Source organism: Gavialis gangeticus, unplaced genomic scaffold (assembly GCF_001723915.1).
Source record: "Gavialis gangeticus isolate Ggan-Ray unplaced genomic scaffold, GavGan_comp1, whole genome shotgun sequence".
Taxonomy (NCBI): domain Eukaryota; kingdom Metazoa; phylum Chordata; order Crocodylia; family Gavialidae; genus Gavialis; species Gavialis gangeticus.
In genome coordinates, this window is record NW_017728991.1 from 14,599,690 (window position 1) to 14,623,887 (window position 24,198).

Sequence of the window (24,198 nt, forward strand, 5' to 3'; positions counted from 1 at the left end):
CAAAACCAGGGAAGGAGGGGTGGGGAGAGAAGCCAGTGCCTAGGACATAAGGCCCCTCTCCAGCTGAGAAGTGTAAGTGCAGTACAATCAGGGGCTGGCCCATCACCAAGGGCACCACCCAATCACATTCTTAAGACAGGAAATATTCCAAGCAAAATATAGAGTTCAATCTGTGAATGTCTTTATATACAGGTGGAGGCGGGGGGTGGGGGGTGAAAGGTGGCAAAATGGATGAGGCATGGGGAGAGGAAATGCTCTCTTCCCTATGCAGCCTTTGTTCTTCAGTGGTCTTCCAGGCTACACTTCAGGGAGCTCAATTGGGCAGGGGGCTTTAGTCCACCTTCAGCACCCAAACAGGGAGAGGGGTTCACTACTAGGTCAGCAGGCTGCTTATATGAAAGCAGACCTCTCTACAGAAGAAAAGCAATACGGCTGGTTGTGCAACACTCAGGTCGTCACACATGGGTTGGGGGGAAAGGAGAGAAGAACAAGGGAGCTGCTGTAACACACCTGCCCCCATACTTATGGATAGTGTGAATGGTCAACTCAGAGTCACCTATACCTGACTCACTGGATTACAGATGCCAAACCCTTTTCATCCCTGGACAGAGCACAACCCTGGGGGCTACATGATGGGGAACATTTGGATGGGGAATCCTGCTCATTTTGTGGTCAAAAATAGAGCTGAGTTGCAAGAAGGCCCTTCCAGTGATCTGGTTCAGACCTCAGGACATAGTCCAGTCTGCAACCTGCACTTAATCCATTTCATGAGCTAGGAGCTGATCTCCTTTGACCTTGCAAAGTTCAGGCTCCTCATTACCGCACTTGGGCTCCAAAGCAAGCCAGCTTTCTTGAATCCAGAACCCATCCGGGTGCCTGGAAGAATTTACCTTTACCCCAGAGTCCCTCCTGCCTAGCTGCAACCATTTTAATCATGCCTTCAACATGCTTCTTGGGATGTCCCCAAGACCCTCCCTCAATGCCTGGCACTGAAAAAGCAGTGGACAACCCACCCCTTTCACCCTTCTCCAAATGCCCTCCATTGTGACAACCTGCCTGCCCAATAATGACACAGCTCCTTCCAAATCCAAACAAACCAGCTCATCAATCAATTGGAGAAGGCTGAAGGAGGGCAACACATCCTTATTTTTTCTCCTTGTCAGGCTCAGCTTGCTGTTGCCTCCCCTAGGCTAGCCCTCCCAGCCTTTGCCCTGATTCTCCATGATTGCACACAGCTTTCCAAGGGGCTGTAAAACACATACACCCCACCCTGTTCGCTGCAACAGTCCACCTGCAAAGCCAGAGTAACATTCCTGGTCTGCAAATCTCTGAGGCAGCGACAAGGTGGGGAAGGAAGAAGGAGAGTAGATCTTGTTATTGCACTGAAGCCTCAGCTGCTACAAGAACCTAACACTAGTTTCCAAAGAAGGGGAAGAAAGGCGGGATGTAAAATAGAGACCAGGACAAAGTGGATCTCCTTCAGCATTCCCTTTTCATTAAATAAAGATCCCCACAACTGTACAGAGTGAAGCAAGACAGCAGCAAGTACAGAGTGAAGCAAGACAGCAGCAAGAAGACCTGCAACCTGATGGGTGTTAGAACCAATTCTTTGGGAAAAGAACCACGCAAAACCCCTCTGTATGTCTAACACTCCCCTCCTGCAGTAGTAGCAGTTTCCCTCCATGACTCAGTTTAACTCTTTCTATTGAATCTTTTTGATTATATGCTGAATCTGGCTGGGACATGACCAAGTGGAGAAACTCTTAAGCTGTGGCTGATATGGCTCAGACTGGTCTCCAAACCAAAGCCAGGAGTGAGAGGACAGAAAAGCTATGAATGGTCTGATTTCTAGTGCAACAACACAAGGGACAGTCCTTAGGCATCTCTCACTCAAGGTTGCTAGGAAAGGAGGGGGAAGGAGTGAGCAAGGGGATAAGGATCTGCTCACAGGTCCTCCTTAAAGCTTAAAATGATATGTAGGGAAATGGAAATGATTGTCCTTTTGGTCTCGCAGCTGGCTGTGAAATGCGGGAATAGCTGTAATGAAGCAGCACACAGCAAGGTCTTGTTTCCAGTGTTTTCCTTTAGTAGAGGTAAGTGCCCTCTTCCCTGTGCTCTCAGACTCGCTGAATTTCAAAGAGCTTCACGTCTGTGTCATACCAGACCGGGGGATCCACATTCCTGGAAGGGAAACACATTCGTGTTATTTTCTGCACAATGGAGTGATGTGCCAGGCACGCGCACCCGCCAGTTGGGATTCCAGGACTGGGTCCTCAGGACTTTGATGGTTTTGCAAAGAGGAGTCTGCCGTAACTATGAAGTGCTGAGAAATCCTTCCACACCAATCCCCGGTAGTGCCTCTTGTAAGCAGAGGCAGACATTAGAAGAGTTGCAATTCCCTCCACAGGCTGTGAGGCTTCCTGCTTGAAGAGAAAGGTATTGGTGCATCTGTGATCTCCCGTTGCTACCTTTTCTAGCGCCCCTCACTGGAAGAGGCAAGTCCTAGAGCAGCTACAACTTCACCCACCATTTCATAAATGAAGGATATGCTAGGGAAGGTGCTAGCCCAAAGCCTGGGAGACCCAGTCTCCATGCCCCCAATCACCATTATCTTGTGTGACCTGGAACAAGTCACACAGCCTCCTTGGGTGGGACTTGATGAGGAAGTGGGCTTGCAGCGGGTTCTACCAGATTACTTGTCATCTGCAATTCCTCTGACGTTAACTTGACATTGGTACGAGGGACGCAACATGAATACATGAACAACTCCTCAAAGTGACTGATGCCTGACAAGCCTCGAGATGGCAGTGCCCTCTGCGGAGCAAACACACCCACAGAAACCTCTCTGTTGTTAGGGGGAAATGGGCTTTGTTTGCACCTAGCTAGGTTACCTCAGATAAATAACTCCCCACATGTAGGTCCGAAACCACATGGCAGTGCCCGAGTTAGCTTGGTATTTGCGGATCAGGATGGGGTGAGGGACAGGTAACAGTCCCACCAGCGTGCCATGCTGCAAGAACTTGAGGATCTCGGATTCATCCGTGAGGCCCCTGCAGAAAGCGAGAGAACATGCGCATCCTCAGCTGCCCCCCCGTGGCAAAGGCTACAGCAGAAAGTCCCAACCCAACAAGCACGTACACCATGCACATATACATACGCAAAGGGCCAGTGGACTCAACTACGGAAGACGCAGGTGGTGCTAACCCAGGGCTGAGGTGGGCCAGCACCTGCAGCCACTGCAACCACTTCACCCAAACACTGCACAGAGGAGCTCCCCATGGCACAAGGGAAGCCCCCACCACCAAATGCTGCTGAAGCCCTGCCATGGCAAGCCATATCCAGTGACTCCACAGGCTTTAGGTTCTCAATCCCTGGGTCTATATGATATCATAGGCTATAGCTACTCACACCCACCCCCATAGCTGGCCCCCAATCCGAGGGGCTCCACACACATCTTTGTGCAGCTCAGCCCCTTCCTGAATGCACTTACTTATCAATGCAGATCTTTTCCACTTGAGGGACCAGCACCTGCAAGAGTCTCATGATTGTCTGGAGAGGCAGCTTTGACTTCCAAGAGATCACCTGCAGGTGAAAGCCCCCCCGCAAGCAAGAAAAATCAGTGTCCCGTGGAGATGGTTGCACATGTTTTGTGGATTAGTACCTAATCCCTTGGTATTCAAGAAGGTATTTCACTTTTCAACATGCTGTGTATTTGGTTTTAGAAGTCTCTGACAAGGGGTGTGTACCTACTAAAACGAACAGCACATCAGAAGGAAGCCCTGACGAGGGACCTTGTCACACCCAGGGTCTCTCCCTCTTCCCAAGGTATCTTCCGCTCTAATACAGAAGCCTGGGTATGCACCCAACTCACTGAAGTCTATGAGACACTCCATGGATGTCAGGGGATCAGGCCCCAAATCCACTTAAATTCCCTCAGATACATCTGCCTCAGCACAGCTGAGATGCCCCCACTCGGGAAGCAGGAGTTTCTTCTGCCATCTATTTCCTCTACCCTGGGTTTACCCACCCAGTCAGAAGTTGGGGACCACTGCCCGGTTGAGGATGCACTGGACAGCCGCCTTCGCTCCTGCTTGGGCTGTGATGTCTCCTGTTAAGATTAAACCAGAGTCAGCACAAGCATGGAGCAAAGCAGGGGCATCTGGTCTGTGTCAAAAACTGCCCCATCCCCAGTGTATTGCCGTACAAAACAGCCTGATCACGTCCCAGGGAAAAACATACCAATATCAGCATTACATTTACCCCCTTGTTTGGTACTAGCCTTGAGCAGCAAAAAAGACCTGTTATGTCTTCAGAAGGGGTTACACTGTGAGGAAGCCCCAGGGTTATGCCTCTGGCTACTGTCTTTCATGTTTCTGCTAAGAGAGTCAGCAGTTAAAGGAGCTGACAATTTGGCCAGATTCAAAAAGGGATTGGGCAAATTCTTGGAGAAAAGGGGCATCAGCAACTATTGATCATGGGAGTTAGTGGTATAGCCTCTGAATCAGAACTTCCTAGACCTTAAATGCTGGAGGCTGCAAGTGAGAGAGGAGCAGTGGGAAAAAACCCTGGTCAGACCCAACTCACTCCCCCTTTCAGCATCCTCTCTGCCACTGTGTGACCCAGGACACTGGGCAAGACAGACCTATGGGCTGACCCAGTAAATGGCAGTTCTTGTGTTCTCATGAGACCTGAAAGGGACAAAGCAATTGGCAGTTCTGGTTTTGCTTGCTTCTGATGTTCCTGAAGGCTCAAGGTATGTACTATATTGCTCCAATGATATGTCAAATCCCATATTTTCAGGTTCAGTTTGGATTTTTCAGGGGGAGAGGGCAAGGGGATGGGGGGCAGGTACACCTTTTCCCCAAAGAGGAATTAGTAACTGCAGATAAAGCCCTAAATTGCTATAGCCCTCATAAAAGCCCACAGAAGACTGAAATAACCAAGAAAAGGGCTCAAAAGTTTAAATGCGCTAAAATACTACAATAGAAACCACTCTGAAAAAACCTCACCTGCCCAAAATACAGCAAATGGAAAAGATTAATGGGGTGGCCTGAATTAGACTGGTTTTGTACACAGAATGAGTGCTAGTTTAATAATATGTTTGCAGGGGCAGTGGGGGGGACCAAAGGTTGACATACAGCTGGAACAATACAGTCACTAATAAGACTGAAGCTTTCAAATGTAAGCAGGGATTTTGGACATGTGTTTCTGATGCCCATCTGGACACATCTTCAAGGGATCTCATTTTCTGAGGCTACACTCTCAGCACCTCCAGTAAATCAGGCTCTTTAAAGTGCCTTGTCCAAAAAACAAGCAACAAAATCACTATTTGCCTTTGAGCATTTTGAACAAAGAGTTTAAAGAGACTCTGACTAAAACATCTCTGGCCAGGTTTTACTTCCTTGTATTAATAGTGGCATATTCCTCCTAGTTTCTTCAGTCACAAAGAGACACAGACAGACAGGCAGACAGAGGACGTCTGTCTGTCTAAGACCTGGGTATCACAAAACAAGGTAGAAGGATAAGCCTGTTAAAATCATTTCAGGACTTCTTTGTGCAGGACAGAAGACCCCATTTTTGACACCACAGCCCACTTTCATGTTTTCCTAGTGATGGCTCAGAATGAACAAGCCCCACGGAGATGAACAGAAGCAGTTCTAGGTCCTTGAAGTCAGTGTCTATACCTATATACCAGGGGTGGGCAAAACGTGGCCCGCAGGCTGGATGCAGCCCACCAGGCCATTCTATCCGGCCCGCAGGGCCCCTAAAAAATTTAGAAAATTAATATTAATCTGCCCTGACCTGCTTGTCATGCGGCCCTCGATGGCTCAGTAAGCACCCTCTGCCCAAAATAAGTGCCCGCCCATGCTATATACTCATAGATGCAGAAAAACAGCTCTGCTTGGGTTTATGCGCAGTTCATCTTCACAACAAGAAGCACCAGAAATTTAGGCTACGATGCTTTTTTTCCCCCCAGTGAAAGCATGAACTGGGCACAAGTTCAAGGTGCCGTCATGTAAGCAGACTGGACAGGACAGGACAGGACTAGGAGCAATGGCCTTAAGCTGAAACAGGGACAATTTAGGTTGGAGACTGAGGTCCTTTCTGAATATAAGGCTAATCAAGCATTGAAACAGGTTACCTAGAAAAGTTGTGGAAGAATAGGCTGGACAGACACTTGGCTAGGATGACCGAGTCAGGGATGGTCCTGCTTTAAGCAGGGGGCTGAACTAAATGACCTCCTGAGGTCCCTTCCAACTCCACTTTTGTATGATCCTAAGTGTTGCTATGTGGGAAACAGCTCAATCCAGCTGCTGGTCAGCAGGGAGTCATTACTTCTGCACAAAGGTGCAACTACCAATGAGCATTTTCCACGGAAGGCTGATGGATTAAAGCTCCAGATGGCAAGATACTCGGGCCTTTTTCTAAATGAACATTTAATTTTGTCTTATTGGCTCCAATGGAACCATTTGGGTTCTAAAGACAGACGCATGCTTTACTGAATCAGGGCCAAAGCCAGCACCAGGCAGTGAAGAGGGCAAAAGGGGAAGGCAAACCACGCAGGGAAACTCAGCTCTCTTGAATTCTCTCTAACTGGCAGTTCAGTTTTGCAACATTTGTCGTTCCAACATCCTCAGGGTTCAACCTATTCAGCTGCAGCATCACACCTACACACAGGCTCTAAAAATATATTTATAACAATATAAAAATGCCTGTTTTAGTTAACCTGACCTACTCCTCTTCCTCTTTCACTCACAACCCTCCCCATCTTCTCCCCACTGTTCTGAATCTAGCTGACACATTTAGGGAGCAGTGGGATAGGATTTATGTGGCAATATGAATGTTAAACAAAGATGCTTTTGAGATGGCTCCCACTGATAAGAGGAAGATCAATGATGAAAGTCCAGTGAAGTGTTTTAAATCAGTTAGAGGGGAGAGGACTAAGCTTCACCCTATGGGGTAAGAAAATGGCCACTGTAGATAAAGGGACATGATTTATTGAAGTATTTGCTGCTCAGTAAAATACATCATGCGTACATGATCCAACCCTTCTTGGATCCACGGAGAGAAGCACAAAGCTAACTGAAACACTGGTAGTACAGTTACAACCTTCACCTTTCCTCTTCTCCCAGTGCATCACTTCTGCTTTTTGGCCCCACTTCTGCAGACACGTGAATAGTCCTGTTTATGTGTGGGGCAATTCACATGCATGTGTCTCCAGGACTAGACCCAAAGACCCACGTGATGGAGCCCCAAGCCTATGGGCAACTAAAGATGGAGGGAGCTGTTAGAAGAGATAGGTTCGAGCACTGGGATCTTCTGTTGAGTGCACTAGAACACAGCGCCCTTGTGCTACTACACCTTTCACGTGTGAGTAAGTCTATCTGGCTGCCTAGGCACGAAGGGACGTGGCCTTCAAGTACCCATATGAAGACGTAGCCTCACTGGAACTACCTTTGACAGCTGGATACTGTCAGCATTCGAGTCCCCTTGTCTGAAGGATGTAAATGTACCAAAGTGCCATCCTAGTCAGGCACGGAGGTGAGGAGATGAACTGTGAACAACCAATGACCTTTATGAGAAATCAGCGGTAAACTTTTAGCTGACCACGGCAGTTTCCCTTGCTTTGTTTTTAACAAGAACAGATATCTGCCTTATGAAGAGCCTATCCTTCAAAAAAGTGCTTCCGGCTTTCCAGGACAGGAGCTGAAATCTAGATATAAATTCTGCAGCACTGGTTCAGTTCAAAATGTTACCGGGGGAAATGCGATGAAACCTTGTTACAGTAAGGTGGGCTTCCCAGGACAATGTCATCTGAAGCAGAAGACAGCTGTCTTTGAAATAACCCATCACTTAAGGAAGAGACAAAACAGGGCTACTGGTCCAGATTAGGGTTTATAGATGCTATAATATAAACAATAAATTTCACTAGGAATAAAGCTTGATTTTAGCCAAGTTTTGGCTAAGCAATCCCTCACACACCAAGCAAAACCACTACCCCGTCCAGTCCCAGGGGAACTTAGACAGGAGAGACTGACTGGCAAACAAAACTACAGGAGCCCAGAAAGGAAGGTGGGAAAGCATTGTGTGATGTACCATGGGACTGTCTTGCTGCTGACTAGGTGGAGAGGCAATGATCCTCCTGATACAAAAACATCCCAGATTAAAAGTCCAACTCAAAGGTCTTCATACGCCTAGATGGCTCCTGGGATTAGAGCTGTTACGGCAAACTGGTTCCTGTAGCCAACAGCATAGGAGGGAGCCATGTGTGACTAACATCGAGTCCAGCCACTTCCAGTAAACCAGACCAAGCCAGCTGGCTCAGTGGGGGCTGCCTTCTGCAGAGCAAGGCTCAAACTCACACCTCTGGAGCTGCGGGGAGAATGCTTTAACTACCCTGCCACTGTGCTCCTTAAGCATCCTAGATAACGAGTACTTAAACCAGAGCTGCCTCCACTACTGTAACCTGCCTGTCATGGAATGAGCCCACGAGAAAATGTACATGAGGTGTGCCTTGAAGGACAGCGTGGGCTGTGAAGTACTGCGTAAAAGGGATCAGCTGAAGAGCTTGCACAATGTTAACAATTTTGCACAATGTAACCAGTGGGGAAAAAAACTCTGGTCAAGTCCAGCTCCCTGCCCAAAGGGCAGGAAGTCAGCTGGGGTCATAGGATCCCAGCAAGATAAGCATCCAATTTGCTCTTGAAGGTGTTCAGTGTAGGTGCTTGAACCACCTCCGTCAGCAGGCTATTCCAGACCTTGGTGGCTCCGACAGTGAAGAAATTCTTCCTTATGTCCAGCCTGAAACAGTCTTACTGGAGTTTATACCTGTTTGACCTCATCATCCCTTGGGGCGCTCTGGTGAACAAACATTCCCCCAGATACTGGTGGTCACCCCTGATAAACTTACAGGTGGCCATCAGATCACCCCTGAGCCTGCGCTTTTCCAGGCTAAAGAGCCCCTTGGCTCTCAGCCTGTTGTTGTAAGGTCTGCTTTCCTGAACTCTGATCATGCACGTGGCTCTTCTCTGGACACTCTCAAGCTTCTCCACATCCTTTTTGAATTGTGAAGCCCAAAACTGGACGCAGTACTCCAGCTGTGGCCTCACCAAAGCTGAGTACGAGGGGAGAATGACGTCCCGGGATTTGCTTGAGAAGCATCTATGGATGCAAGCCAGCATTTTGGTCGCTTTACTAGCCGCAGCATCACATTGCAGGCTCATGTTCATCTTGTGGTCAATGATGACCCCCAAGTCTCTTTCTTCCGTGGTGCTAGCCAGTGTAGCACTGCCGAGTCTATAAGGATGCTGCAGGTTTTTCTTTCCAAGGTGGAGAACCTTGCATTTTTCAGTGTTAAACACCATCAGGTTCTCATCCGCCCATTTGCTCCTCTCAAAGAGGTGGCAGGTCCCAAGATCATAGTGAGATTCTGTTTTTATTTTCCATGCGTTTGGGGATAAAGTTTTTATGGCCAAAGCAGTGGGATCCTGGGGCTAACATGGGCACATAATACCCAGAACAGTGTTAGGCCAGCAATCCCCCAAAACTGTGGTCCACAGACTCCTGGGGTCCATGAAGCCATAGGAAATAGTCCCTTGCTGGTCTGCAGACAGCACCAGGGCTCCCCCACTTTTCAGTGATAAAGGTACATGGTGGCCCACAAGAAACTGAGGGTTGATGCTTGCCTGCTGGTTCAAAGATTGGCAACCACCAAGCTAGGGTATTTTTAAACTCTATGGCTTTTCAGTGCAGCTTGGGACGCACATGTTACCCTGCAGGTGATAACCATTCTGAGGCAGAGTCTGTCAGGTTCTCTCCAGGATTCATAGGCTTTACCCTCTTTGGTGCCATTTTACAAACTTTTCCAGGCTGGAGGAAAATGCGTGGCCTTACCCCGCTCCAGGACTCTGTGTCACTAACCGCTGATGGTGGGCTGCCTTCTAATGGGGACGGTGAAGACTCTGGCTCCAGGGACCGCATGGTCCCATCTTCCGACACCTGCGATTTCTCCGTGAGCTTGTCAATGCCTGGATTCAGAGAAAGAAGAGAGTCTGGGGGATTCTTGAGGGTCAAAGTAACTTATCTTCCAAGTCTTACAAAAAAACCCGTATTCCCAGTGTTTCCATCTTCACGCAGTGTCCTCCCACTACCAGAACATGGGTGGATTTGCCTTGCTTTTACACTCCAAAGGAGGTGCTGTGTGTTCACAAGGCAGATGCACTAGTATGATACAAGCTGTAAACTCACACTGATGCAGTTAACTTGGGACAAAAGTCCATGTCAGCCCCTCACGTTCAGTATAAGAGGCTTATTTCAGCTTCCTAACTGACATGGGCTCAACTGACTTGCAACTTAGGCTGAATTACAATCAGCTATTCTTATACCAAAATACATATGTGCCCCTGGTTTTCTGTGCCAGGTTTGTTTGTTTTTTTAATTGATAGCTCTCTTGTGCAGACAATCTCTTGATCTTTTCCAACAGCCCATATAAAGACTGAAGCCATGCTATGTCTTATAGAGAAACATCTGTGCCCTCCTTACCCACCCCTCACCACTAAAAAAAGAAGTTAAGGCTGACCTGGAGTTGCCACCAGACTAGTTTTCAGTGTCCCTGGTTCGGCAGGAGCAGCAGGCCGCGAGCCCTCCATGGAGACCCCTTCCTCGGAGTTGGTGCGAGAAATGGGCTCAGGAGTTTTCTTCTTGCGCTGCAGGGCTTTCTGGATGGTCTGCGAGTCTGTGGGCAAGTTGGCCAGCTGGTGAAATACGTTCCGCTTGCGGATGATGGCATACACCAAGTTGGAATTCCCTGGGAACCACAGCAAAGTAAGTGGATTTAAAAAAAAAAAGACTCTTGAAATTGCTACTACCATTATCTACCTCGGGGAACTTGCCTTCAAGGGAACAGTAATAGTAACTTGTAAAAGAGGGGAAAATCCTGCTTTTGTGCCATTTTGTACTTCTTTATGATGAATAAGCAAAGCCTGAGACAGCCAGGTTCTACCCGAGGTAAAACACCGTAGTGACTGGTGGGAAGAGTCAAGAGTGACATCTGAGCAACCCAGAAGTTCAAGAGTTTTTACAGACTGCCGTTTCAACTGAAGCGTGGCTCCTCGACTCTAGCATCTCCCTCTTCCTACTCACTGTACCACTTCAACAAGCCTCTTCCCTCCATGGAAGGAAGGGCCCATCCCACCTCAGTGGGAACTCTGTAGGGATGAAGGACTGCTACCCATCATGCCTTTTAGGCTCTCTCTGTACTAGGTTCTCATGGGGTTCCCCCCACAAATTGGTAACAAGTACACACTGCATTTTGCAGCAGGGACTTGGCACCAGTAGTAGCTACATCCACGTCAACATCTCTAGAAAAGACCTCACCTAGTCAGTCTCTCTCTGAGAAAAAAGGATGATCAATTTATATCACACAGCAAGACATTCTCCTAAATTCATCCCCATGCTCTCTTGAACTACAGCAGTGGAAAGGGCCAGGGAACTAGCTTACAGTCAGTCTCTTACCATCAAACTGGTACTGGATAATGTTGTTGAAAACCTCCAGCAGGAAGAAGACAAGATGGTGGTTCTGGACAGCAGAGAAGAGAAACCAAGTGGTGGAAAAGGCCTCCAAGAGGTGCAGCAGCTTGTTGGCAGCAACCATGGAAAGAGATTTCAGATACGGAGACACTAGGGGGGGAAAAAAAGAGAAGGGAACAAATGGAGCAAAAAACAGGACTCATGAGAAGGAGCTAAGAACTGATGCCACTGAGCTGCCTTAAAGAAGAGCCTCATGGGATACAAGAGGGATGAACCCAATGGGGCCCTACAGTAAATCATATTAAAATACAATGGAACTAAAAAGAGAGATTTTTTTTTCCCATAGGGTTTCTAAGAACAGCAGATTGAATTCTACAGAGGTGGTATCACTCTCTACTGACGTCCAAAGGCAGAGGTTCAAAACAACCTCCCAAACATTGGTATCCTTGATTCAACTCTACAGCTAGATTGTTCCGCAGTGGAACACGCTGGCTACAAAACCACAAGTCCAGATGTCTCCAGCAGAAGGTAACTCCTGCCACCTGCTGACCAAGTGTCAGCACCGCATGTCACAAGCCCTGCGCGCCACGTTTTCTTTGCATCTTCTAGCCATCCTTTTAGTTACAGGCTTGGGGAGGTGTTTGTGCCATCACCTCTTCTGCAGGGAAAGCCTCCAATTTAACGGTCATTTGACTCCACCTGACATCATTTCTAGGGTGCATGTGCAACGTAGCAAGAAAGCAAAGGATGCAGAGATGGTTCATGCGAGCCAGCTAAATGCTACAGAAAGATCATCTGTGTTGACTGTTCCTGTCACCTTTGGTGATGGCTGCTAGCTCAACTGGATGGGCAAATTGCTACCAAACATGGGCAGCAGCTGGGTCCCTACTCTGTCATTATAAAGGGAAATCAGGCTGTCTCCCCTTGCAGGCTGCTTTCCCCCAAAGCAAGGGCCACTTACCATTCACAATGATGGTGAGCAGGCAGTCAAAGAGGGGCTGCAGCCGCTGGTGCCCACTGGTGATGATCTTGTGAAAGACCTGCAGCAAGGGAGGCATTGAGCAATAGGAGAAGCAGCAGAGCTGAGCTGTTCACAGCACCATCCCACACTAACTTCCTGGCACCATTCATTCCTAGGCAGGGCCCCGCACACACTGCAATTACACAGGTGTGGAAGGCAGCCCTGGCTGCAAACTAGTGCTCCAAGGCTCTAGGCTTTCATGTGCAAAGAATCCGTCTTGGCCTGTATGATTAACACTTTAAAACACTGAAAACAGAAACTGCTGGCAGGCTGAGGCAGCACCACCTTCCTGAGTTTCAGGATGCCTTGTATGCAACAGAGAGGCAGGGACTGCCCCACTCATCCAAATCCGACGTTGACCCTGGAGTCTAACAATGCCCCTTTAAATACCAGCAGGCCATTTTACTGGGGATTTATTGCACCCGCTGTTACCTCAGGTGTCAAAAGCCTCAGCTGCCCCTTAAGCTAGTAAGACACCCCCCCTTTGCCTCTTCCCGTTCCTAGGCAACACCCCCACTACATTAGAATGCTAGTGCAAAAAAGTCTTCAGGATGGGCAATTCAAGACCAATAGCAAACTGAATTTATATGCAAATATCCCCCGGGACCCCCTGCTGATTGGGTGATTTATTAACACATATCATTTAGTATCAGCCAAAGCTGCTGTAGCAGTTCTTCTCCGCTATACCATAAAGTCACGGAGATCAAGGATGGATTTTGAACTCACCTACTCAGAGTACACAGAGCTTTGTTAATAGGCATTTCTGCCCTATATCTAAATGCCTCCCACACACTGTAAATAACTCTGACTTTGTTCCAGCCCTGTGGAGGTGGGGGCAAGCACGACTGTGTCCACCCTTTTGCAATTTAGGAAGCAGACATCCAAAGGCTCACAGCTACACCACGTACTTGGGCTACAGCCAGGAAATTAACCCATATTTCCTGATTCCCAAGAGAGGTGAAACTGTCTTCCAGCTCTAATGACCATAAAATTCAGCCACCTCCTGCCATCCATAATTCCTCAAAAGCCATCTGGGAGAAATGTCCACCTCCAAACCAGTACCCTGCATTTCAGAAAACCCACCCTCTAACAAGAGCAAGGAACAGAAAAAGACTGAAGGAAGTATTCTCTCATGTTCACAAAATGCAAGGAAGAAATGCACAGATACATCCCAGATGGACGTCCATGACTTTCTAACTATCCCATGGGCTGGAAGGGACCTGTACTTTGAAGGCAATGACAGAAAGGGAATCAAAGGAAATCTGAGCTACCACTGGCAGGAATAGGCAGTGCCAAACTCACTATGATGAGAAGGTCGGCGTGCGTCCCCGTGAAGACGGGGATATCCATGGGCACTCTCACGGAATATGGCTTGTTCAGTCGAACCCCAAAGTTACGCTCCCCGCTGAGCAGAAGCAGGATGAATACACCGATGTGCATCAGCCCCACTCGTGCTGCAGACAGAAGCACAGTGCTGAAGCCAGATGGCAAGTAGAGGAAAAAGGGCAGGGAGGAGAGAAGAAGCACAGGAGAAACACAACCAAACCTCTCACTCTACATTAGGTGACCCTATCTCCACCTCCAGTACAAGGCCAGAAGATGGGGGTACCTATTGACACAAGGGAAAGCTCACACTTCAGTCCTGTCTCCAGTAGGAAATTAATAAGGTGGCAGAATGGAGACAATAAATGAAGGATTTGCATGGAATTGCTTTTTTTCTCCATTAAATTTTTTCACTGAGCCCTGAATTAGACATGCACGATCTAGTTTTCCCTCTCATTTACAGCACTGTAACTTCTGATGAGTTAATCCCAATTTATGGCAGGACAAGACCCATTGTTCATCTCTCCCCAGAGAGAGGATAAGAGATGCGTCTCTAGAGCTCAAGTTGAACCACAAGCCTTTGGAACAGCAGACAGTACACTTACACTGATCAGCTCGGGCATCATTTAGGAAATAGAGGATTGGGACCAGGATGTCCAGGACATCGCTGCTCTTCAGCACAAAGAAGAGGAATTTCTGAAAGAGAAGGAAGGATCTCCTATGAGTTTTTTCTAACATCCACGTTGGTCAAAGGTCTCATATTGGTTATAGTCCCAGCCAAATGCTCATTAGAACAAGCAGCACTCCAGGCAACATATCAGAGAGGCTGAGAATCTGCAGCTCCCATTGGGTTTGTGTATCTCATGTCATGAGATCTCTAAAAATCAGTATCCATTTTAATAACGTATTATTACTCACTGATCTCAACCACCCAATAACAAGGGAAGGAAAGGAATTGGTCAGCCTCTAAACAGGGCCTAACCAACAGGCCTTGAACATGGAATGAGGCATGAAAAACAGCCCTTGTTTCACAGGGTTTCCAGGTCCCTATCATTTAGAAGGATCTTTCTCACACGCTGCTCTGCTTTGGACTCCAGTAATCAGGCACAGGAACTAGAGCCTCGGCTATCAAATGGTCACACTCTTACCACCACCCAAAGGGACCAGCACAACCAGTTTCACAAGTTCTCCCCTACTTGCCCACCAGTAAGCAGGGCCAACTGAACCCAAGGGCATCCCAGCCACTCATCGGGGGCCATCATAATCAGATATCCTTGCATCATATGATCACCCCCAACCTCTACACTGATGTCAGCTCAGACAGAGCCACCCACATCACATACTTTATGCCTAAACCACTACTTCTCAAACCTGCTGGTATGCAACAAACTTCTAGTGGGTATGGGAGAAGGCCTGGGAAAGCAGGAGGAAAAGGGTGAATATAAATGAAGAAAAAGAAACAGAAAGAATAGCTCAGTGTCTCTTAGCTAGTTAGAGGGATTACAATGTGCTGTAGTGCCATTAAGTTATTTTTCGACAGAATCGTAGGGATGCAACAGCAAATTTAACCAATTTGAAAAGACAATGGGACCCAAAAACACTTGGCTTTGTATGCTTTCAATGCCAGAAATCCATCTTTGGGCATATGCTCCATGCCAGCCAGGCTAGAAACAGATGCATCCTGGCAAAGCTGATCCCAACTGATTGTCAGGTACAGATGTTGCCCAGGGTCATTGTCCCACAAGATCGGGCCCCTGCTTCTCTTAGGGCCTCAGGTGTCCAATTCTGCAGGAAAACAGCCCAGGTACCTGGCCCCATGCCAGGGCACATGTCTGCAAGCAGGAAGCCCTATGGGGTTCTCCTGATGTGCAGCACAAAAGACATGCCCTCAAAACTGCACCTGCAGATGCATGCCCTGAAGTGAAAAACAGCTGGGATTACGATGGAAGTGTTGGCTTGTAGGATGCCTGGGTCCCCTATCCTACCACATGGCTGGGGTTAGGAATTCAGATGCCCTCTGCAATGTCGCAGGACAAACTGTTCCCACATTTTTTCTCACAGCAGAGTTTGGGCCTTGTCCAATGACACATACGAGGAACATCCAAATAGAATCTGCTCTGTCCCAGCACAGGCCACTTCACCCCACCACAACCAGACCTCTGTTTCTACCCTCAGATACCCTCTATTTCAAGGTGACCCAGTCCCTTTCCTATTTCTATCCCCTTGATCTTGGCTTCACCACCAATTCTTGGTGCAGCTCAAGGAAGGACACAACACAACCAGAGCCGCACCTTGTTGAAGTCGCAGAGTTTCCAAAACAGAACAAGAAGCTCCTGATGGAACTGGATCTTCTTGGCAGAGTTGGGCAGGTACGTCTGGACCAGGGGGTTTGATAATAAACGAGCAAGTCCTTTGAGAATGAACTGGAAATCCTGCCAACAAACAACCAAGAGGGTAGAGAAACACAGTGAGCTGGCCTACAGTTAGCCTAGCCAACAGGAAATCAATCTGAAAGCATCTCCACATTGGAGCACATTACCTCTTCTCTGTGTATCCTAGACAAATAGTTCACAAATAGGTTGTCCGGTCCTGGAGGCTGCATTAAAAGAAAGGGTAAAGAAGGACTGATAAGTAACAGAGTTTACTTGGGAAACCACAAAGCAAGGGGCATTTGCTACCAGTTTATCAGCCACCATCTGGTGTCATAAGCTAGGCACTTACATTGGCTCTGCTTTCTGGAGGACCCAAATGCTTCCATGGCAATGCTTCAAAACCTGGGAACCAGATGGCTCAGAGGGGCACTGATAAGACAAGGCTCTTTTACCTATGAGCCACAAAGATCATTTCTAGCTAGTGGCCATTGAAGATTGCCCCTTCAGGACAGTATTTAGAGCAGGTCAGCATAAGGAGTCTGGATCTGCTGTAGACCCTTGCCACGGCTCTACATAAAAAAAATAACTCCATTCTGCATGTCCTGGTGGCTGCTGGTACTATTCATCATCACCATTACCCTTTCATACACAGGCACAGTAAGAGAAGAAGAAAGCTGGGCTTGGATGCAGACATGTCTATAGAAGCCCTCAGCAGACAAGAAGCAGCATCAGGAGGAGTTGTAAGAAAAGGATCTGCCACAAGGGCCCAGAGTAACTGGGTGACTTACATCTGCATCATCCATAGCAGTGCTGGTAGTGGTGCCATCCACCGTGGGACTTGAACTGGTAGAGCTGTCATAGTCCAGAGTAACTATCAGCACCTGGGCTGCCTCCTCCACCAGGGGCTCACGATAGTCGGAGAAGAGCAGGTGGTTGTAAGGGATCCCATAGCCCACCGGGTCATAGGCACAGACGACATTCAGGAGCGAAGTGAAGAGCGGCAGCGCGTGTCTGCAAGAGGGGCGTGCCAGGTACTCAAGGATGGAAAGGGGGAAGCACTGGTCTTGCAAAGGAAATCGCAACAGACTGACCTCCCAGCCCACCCCAGCAGGGCTCCCAGGTGAGAAGTGCTGGATACTGGGGGAAGCTGGTGGTGTACTTGTGGTCAAAATAAAGGATGCTGGCCTCCATGGCTGTACCTGCAGCCCTCCTCACCAGCTAAGAGACATCAGGACCCTGAAAGCGCTCCAGCCAAAGGAAACAAGCTGGCTTCCTCTAGCCCAGGGGTGGGCAAAATGCGGCCTGGAGGCCAAATACGGCCTGTCAGGCTAGTCTATCCAGCCTAAGGAGCCTCTAAAAATTTAGAAAATTAATATTCAGCTGCCCCTGGCTGCTTGTCATATGGCCCTCGATGACTTGCCAAAACTCAGTAAGCAGCCCTCCACCAGAAATAATTGCCCGCCCCTGCTCTAGCCTCAGACGCACAGATAGCTTCAGGTAGCTAATTCCTACAGAGGACCCAGCACTGGGCCGCAAGGGGGCAGCATTCACCCGTAACTGCACGCTGCCAGCCCACTGGACTCATCACAACGGCACCTGCAAAATGAACCAAGACACCTGCTCCAGCCAAGAGTCGAGCCAACAAAAAGGAAAAGCTGAGTCGTTTGAGCACAGAATCAGTGATGCCTGAGCCCAACCCAGGTAGCTCTGCAACTGCTTCCTTGCCACAGCCTGAGCCAAGTTACTTCACCTTTCTGTGCCTCAGTGTCTGTCCCTTAAACAGGAATAATAGTGACCTACTTCCTGGGCTCATGGGTGGAGTCAAAACTTTTAAGATAGAGAAAATGAGCCAAATCCAGAGGAGGGAGGAGCAGCGTGAACTAGAATGTGCCTTGAGAAAAAGCCACTACATGACTTGACCTGGAAAGCACAGTCTAAGGCCTCCCACGCTGCCTGCATTCCCCGCCTGAGGGCTAGGGGCTGGGAGCAGAGCTTTTCCCCCTCTATCCCTTCTCCAAAGCTTTGGGCACCTGCCCTCACCCCCTCTTACCTGTTTTCTGTGGAGCAAAAGAACTGCACCCAGGGGTTGGTGTTGCTGTTGTCTGAAGAGGGTGGCAAGTACATGGCCTCAGAGAAGCAGGTCAGCAGGAGTTTTAGCAGCTCTGTCCTGAAAAAAGAAAAATGGGAGCCTAAGTCCTGGAGCCAGCTGGGAGAGGGTGCTAGAAGCAGGTCACTGGAAATCCAAAACCCTCAGCTCTCACAGGACAGCTCCTCGCTCAATAATGCTGGGTAACTTTGGACAGCTGGAACCACCCAGTTGTGATGCTGGACACACACAACTGCTCTCCCCAGCAACAGGTACTCCAGGAAATCTCAGTCCCAACTGAGTTTGAGACAAAACTTTTTCAAAACCTGTTTCCCCAACGAAAACAAATGTTGGGAATTTTTATGGTCCCAATTCAGAATGAAACAACATTTCAGAATCATGAAGTTTTCCATGACATGGAAGTTCTGCGTTTCAGCCAGCTCTTCTCCCAGCCCCCTGACAATCATTGCATCTTGGACATCCTAGCTCATCCCCTTGGGGCAATAAAGATGAACATCCCCAAAAGCAAGGGGCAAACTCATACGAGAGCACTGATACCAGAGGAGATAGATTTCCAGGGATCTCTGCATCTCCTGAGCTCTATTGTATGCAGTCTTAGCTCACAGCCCTGCATGCATTGGGGCCTCCTTACCTGTTTAAGTCATGGATGTAGTTGGGCTGGGGGGAGTGAGCAAAGCCCACACCAGCCTCCCAAATGTACTCACAGCTGTCAATGGAGTGAATATCCTCTGCAGTATCCTATGGGAAAACAGGCAGGTCAGAGCTCAGAAATGCAGGATGACAGCCTGAGGCACATGAGGGGTTAATCCAGGGGCAAAGAACACAACAGAACAGGCATCAGTACAGCCAGGGAGGCTATACAGAGAGGTGGATCCAGGTAGGGGGCAGTGATACAGTTGCCACCCCCTTTGATTCCTTTTCCACCCAAACTTAAAAACCAACTGCCCAGGAGAGGCAGCAGCATTTCTATTCAGGCAGCATCAAGGAAGTCATTTAACTTCATGGCCCATTAGAGATGTGCCTGATTCCTGCTAATCTCTTTGTATTCCACATGTGGTAACAACCCTCTCCTTCATCTTAATGGTCTTGATGTTATTTTAATCAAGTTATCCTTTCTTCCACAAAGTTGATGTCTGTTAAGTATTCCTGGTAGTGTCCCGCTTCTGCTGTTTCACAGCCCAAAAGACTGTCTTTAGTTTTAGAAAAAACCTTAACTCAGGTGCGATTATTTGAATTCAGGGTAACTAACTCAGGTGATACTGAAGTGCTGGATGCACTATCAAGATACCCAAGAAGGCTAGATTTAGTAAAAATATACATCTCTTATTCAGATTTGTTAAACAATAATGACTACCGGACTAATAAAACAGTCTCTTTGTACTATTTTTGCCTAGTTTGTTGTGGGTTTTTTTTTAACTTCATGTATAAGACAGCAAATTAGTGCACAATACAATACAGTTATATTTGTTTTTGTTTTGATCTTAAAATGAATGATATAACTGAGCCCTAGCATATTAGGAAAGCTTCAAGTTTCTCTTTTAAGTGGATAAAATGTGTGTTGTATTTAATGCAATGATACACCACACCACCTGCACCCCCCTTTTCAAAACCCTAGATCCATGCATGGCTGTACACACTGCATGTATGGAGAAAAGTGCTGCCTCCCAAGGGACAATGAGTGACGTAGACCTTTCAGGGATCAACAGCAGCTGACAGCGCTCACCTTCATTGGCCTTTTCTCTAGAGCACTGAAGACCAAGGCAAGATGCCTGCTTTCTGGGAAATGGGCTGTTAGCAGGTGACAAGTCTGTTTTAATCATTTAAAACCTTAGCAACCCTGCTTAGGTGCTCCAGGCCTTACCGCAGTACAAATAATGCATCATTATTATCAAAGCAGCTTCTCTTCCTCCCCTTGGCATTGGTCTAGCATTCCCCTGAGCTAGGCATCATGTTCGGCTGCCTGGCCAGAACAGATGGGCCTCCCAGGGAGCTCTTTGAGGACAAACAGCCATTGAAAGCTGCACGTTTACCCTCCAGGGTACGAGGGGCCCAGTGAACATACTGCCATCAAAGGCTTTTAGCACACAGAGAAGGTCCATTGGAACATGCCAATTAAGCGCATTCCCTGAGTGGCCTTTTTCCTGTGGCACTCAGGGCTACTGTCTCACCAGACAGCTTCCCTAATTACTCTGGATGCCCATAACGTAACTGCCTCTTCCCTACACTCCCAACCACCAGTGCCAACAAAGCCAGTGCAGCAGCAGGCCAACCGTTCACACAGCTAGGGCTCTTTCACAGATCCCTCCTGCCCACTGCTGGCAGAGCCTGGAACACCTGTGCAGCTAGAATTTCTGCACCTTCTGCTGGGACTGGGACATGGTATGATGAGCTCCCCTCGTAACCTGTGCTCGGATGTCTCTTGCTTATAAAAGCCTGTGTATTTAAATCATAAAGAGGGATGCTGCCAAGATCCCGCGCTAAAATGTCTTACTATGTGGGATCATAACTAGCTGCTAAAGGGAGCCAAAATAAAAGCAGGTTAGAAAATGCAGGTGCATTGGAGATCAAACCCTTGTTCCAGTATGTGATGAAGCTGCGTGGCTTTACTGATAGGGACCCCGGCTCCTTCTATTCATTGGTGTCACAAGCCTCCAGGAATGAGCCCTCTGGCTAGGTAAGCACAGAGTTAATGTTGCCCCAGGATTGTACCAAATGCCAGCAAAAGGAACAAGCTGCTAAAGTCCTCTGCTCTCTGAGAAACAATGGCAGTGTGCGTGTTTGCCAAGAGGATCATGTTTCCAGCTCGGGCTGCTTTGTAAGGATAGGGCAGTGCCAGCCATTCCAGCCGGTGCCCACTCAGCCATACCCGACCAGCCTCCTACTGCCACTCTTCAACCAGTGCATGCCAGGCAACTCTTTTCTGCTCTCACCGATGGGCTCACAAGCCAGTTTTGAAGGAAAGAAACTTCCTGCATCCATTGCTTGGAGCTTTAGTCGTCACCACAGCCTTTCTACAGTACAAGCAAGAGGAGGGGAGAGCTGTCATTATCCCTGAAAACCTCCAAGACTGACCTGTACAGAATTAAGGGCCTGGTCCGTAACAAGCCCACCAGCCAGAGTACAGGAGCTCAGCAGTTAGCCCGTGCCCAGCGTACCACAGAGACAGGTATAAAGTAATGTTTTCTATTTCTACCCCATCTTCCACCTGAGTGTTTGCAGCATGCAATAAAGACATCAAACCATCGATGATGATCTATCCCAGAGGTGGGCAAAATGTGGCCCATGGGCCGAATGCAGCCCGCCAGGCCATTCTATCCAGCCCGCGGGGCCCCTAAAAATTTAGAAAATTAATATTTATCTGCCCCTGGCTGCCTGTCATGCGGCCCTTGATGGCTTGCTAAACTCAATACGCAGCTCTCCACCCGAAATAATTGCCCACCCCGATCTATCCTCTGCAGGCTAGGCATTGCACATATTGTATAGAGGAGACAGAGAGAGAGGACCAGAGTTGCAGCGGTGGAAATCTGTTTCATTCCACTGACTGCACTGGAGTTATGTCGATTTATGCCAGTTGAAAGTCTGGGCTCAAGTGAACTGAGCGAAAAGATTAAAACAATGATCTCCAGACCTATAATCTGAGTACTGGTCATGGCGCAAAGAAGTTGTATGAGAGGGCTGTTCAGCAGTTTTAAGAATAGGTTAGACAGACTTGTCTAGGATGGTTTAGACAGGGATGATCCTGCCTTGAACAGGGGATTGGAATAGATGACCTTGTGAGGTCTCCTTCAGGCCATAATTTTGTAAGATTTTATATCATCTTAGGCACAAGATCATTATTCTTCCCATTTGGGAACAACAGGGAAAAGAAGCATCTTGTTTCCACTACTGAGGCCAGAGTCCAAGAGCTTAGAAACATATTTATGCTCCACTTCTCTAGATTGCACCATTTCTTCAGCAAGTAAAATCCTAAAATGCCTCCAGCTGCATATTAAAAGCAAATGCATTCTGGTATGCTCCTTTAAGGGAGAATGAAGTGTTCTCTATAGGCCAGTTCTTTAGGGCTCAGTAATGCCAGATCCTTGGATTTGTTTTACTGACTCTAAAAGAAAGAAATTTAGGCAATCACTAATCTAACTTTATGGGGAAGAAGTGGGAATTTAACAAGATCTGTGCACAGAGCAAGTAAGGTAGGTATGATAAAACAGGACTATTTTATGATCTGGGAAGTGAAGACAAAGTAGGAACTAAATGAAGACTGGCACCCAAAATGGTAGCTAATATAGGTCTCCTGCCCAAGGGTCTAATTTTAAGTGATGCCCAGTATATCAGCTCTATCTAAAGCCAGTGGTGTGTGCACCTATAAAAATGGCTCCAAATGTGCAAGCCTGTGGCATTAAGTTTCCCTACCATCGAGACACCAGTTCCTTTCACTACTGAAATACAAGGCTTCCCATTCAGCAACCACTAAGTCCAGTCTTCCATTTACCTCAAATCCCAGAAGGTCCTGGCACTATCATTTTAAATTCCACAGGTTGGTTTAAGTTTCAAAAGCTGAACCATGCCAATGAAGTCACCAAAATTATTACCGATGCCAAAGAACCAATTCTCCCAGATTTTAAGTTAGGGGCATATCCTGTTTGCTCTAGATCCCACATCTAAGCAACAGCAGGCTGATGGATTTTAGCAGGTGCTTCTAGCCAACACCATCCCAAAGACAATGAAACAATGATGTACCATGAGGTCAAGACAGGTCGGTTTAAATCAGCACGAATGGACATCATGGAAGGACATAAGTGGTAGCTCCAGAATTATTTACAGCTTGTTCAGTTCAACAACTCACCATTTTGCTGCCTACAGTTCTGCAGATGTTGCAAGTGACACAAAAGCCCTTTCATCCCCAGTCCATCACACACAGCTCTAGTCCTACGTTTGCCTTTACCTACTGCAGAAGTAGCCAAGTCACGTGGTCCATGATGCCCTGCAATCCTATCTGCAACCTCTCTCCATCTTTGACAAGGTGCCATGGTCCATGAATAGTACAGATCCAGGCATGCAAGACCCCAGCTTAATCCAAATGCCTAGGTTGAAGGCTGGACTGGAATGGAGTATTACGTTTGACCTGTGAAGGCTGTGTAGGTCATGACAGCTTGCTGCATGGCCTGATTTGCTATGCTCTGTGCTTATGCAACACTCAACACACATTTAAAGTGCTATACAAACAGGAGATAATTAATTAACGATCACCACAGGCTGCTTCTTTTATATGAAAGATAACAGCACCTGTAATTTGTTCCTTCCTTTTGGCCCTCAGGGATCTTTGTAAGTAGTCAGTGGGATGAAACTTGGATATCATAGTTCTAATGACTTGAGCAGAATAGCTTATGCCCACATGCAACACCTCCTGGATGTGTAACAAAGATGGCTGGAGCAAATGAGTGGCCTTTCAAGAATCCCATGGTTTAACTAAACCCTTAAATGTTAGAAACTCAGGAAATGTTGAGCGGAGAAATTAATTTCTTGTGAAAGCAGATATCAAGTTGAGAACATGGATCAAAGGGAGCAGGAGGGTGCAAAAGCCCCTATGGCTCACCAAAGCATCCGGGAATGTCTCCTAGCTAAAAGGGAGGCGCACGCCCAATGTAAAGGAGGGGCCATCACCAGGGAGGACTATACTGCAGTTGCTTGGGAATGTAGGGGGGCAGTCAGGGAGGCCAAGGCAGAAATGGGACTGGGACTACCTTCCTGGATCAAGGACAACAAAAAGTCCTTTTTTAAATACATAGGGGGCAAAAAGAAGGTACCAGGTAACGTGGGGCCCCTGCAGGACACGCTAGGAAATTTGGTCG

General features: G+C 47.7%; 1 protein-coding gene across 3 annotated transcripts in view; it reads right to left on the bottom strand.

Moving 5' to 3' along the window:
* Nucleotides 1–1,651: 1,651 nt before the first annotated feature.
* HID1 (HID1 domain containing) overlaps nt 1,652–24,198 on the bottom strand; it is a 45,217-nt gene continuing 22,670 nt past the window's right edge. For 2 of the 3 annotated variants that reach the window (XM_019517949.1, XM_019517964.1), the window contains 15 exons: nt 18,984–19,090; nt 18,296–18,412; nt 17,034–17,256; nt 16,413–16,469; nt 16,165–16,308; nt 14,479–14,569; nt 13,853–14,004; nt 12,491–12,569; nt 11,515–11,679; nt 10,580–10,807; nt 9,895–10,028; nt 4,028–4,108; nt 3,491–3,582; nt 2,892–3,050; nt 1,652–2,181 (listed from right to left, as the gene is read on the bottom strand). In XM_019517949.1, the coding sequence (XP_019373494.1) occupies nt 2,118–2,181; nt 2,892–3,050; nt 3,491–3,582; nt 4,028–4,108; nt 9,895–10,028; nt 10,580–10,807; nt 11,515–11,679; nt 12,491–12,569; nt 13,853–14,004; nt 14,479–14,569; nt 16,165–16,308; nt 16,413–16,469; nt 17,034–17,256; nt 18,296–18,412; nt 18,984–19,090 (1,893 nt within the window). In that variant the 3' untranslated portion in view covers nt 1,652–2,117. The remainder of the gene's footprint in view (nt 2,182–2,891; nt 3,051–3,490; nt 3,583–4,027; nt 4,109–9,894; nt 10,029–10,579; nt 10,808–11,514; nt 11,680–12,490; nt 12,570–13,852; nt 14,005–14,478; nt 14,570–16,164; nt 16,309–16,412; nt 16,470–17,033; nt 17,257–18,295; nt 18,413–18,983; nt 19,091–24,198) is intronic. The other variant, XM_019517957.1, reaches the window with a different exon arrangement.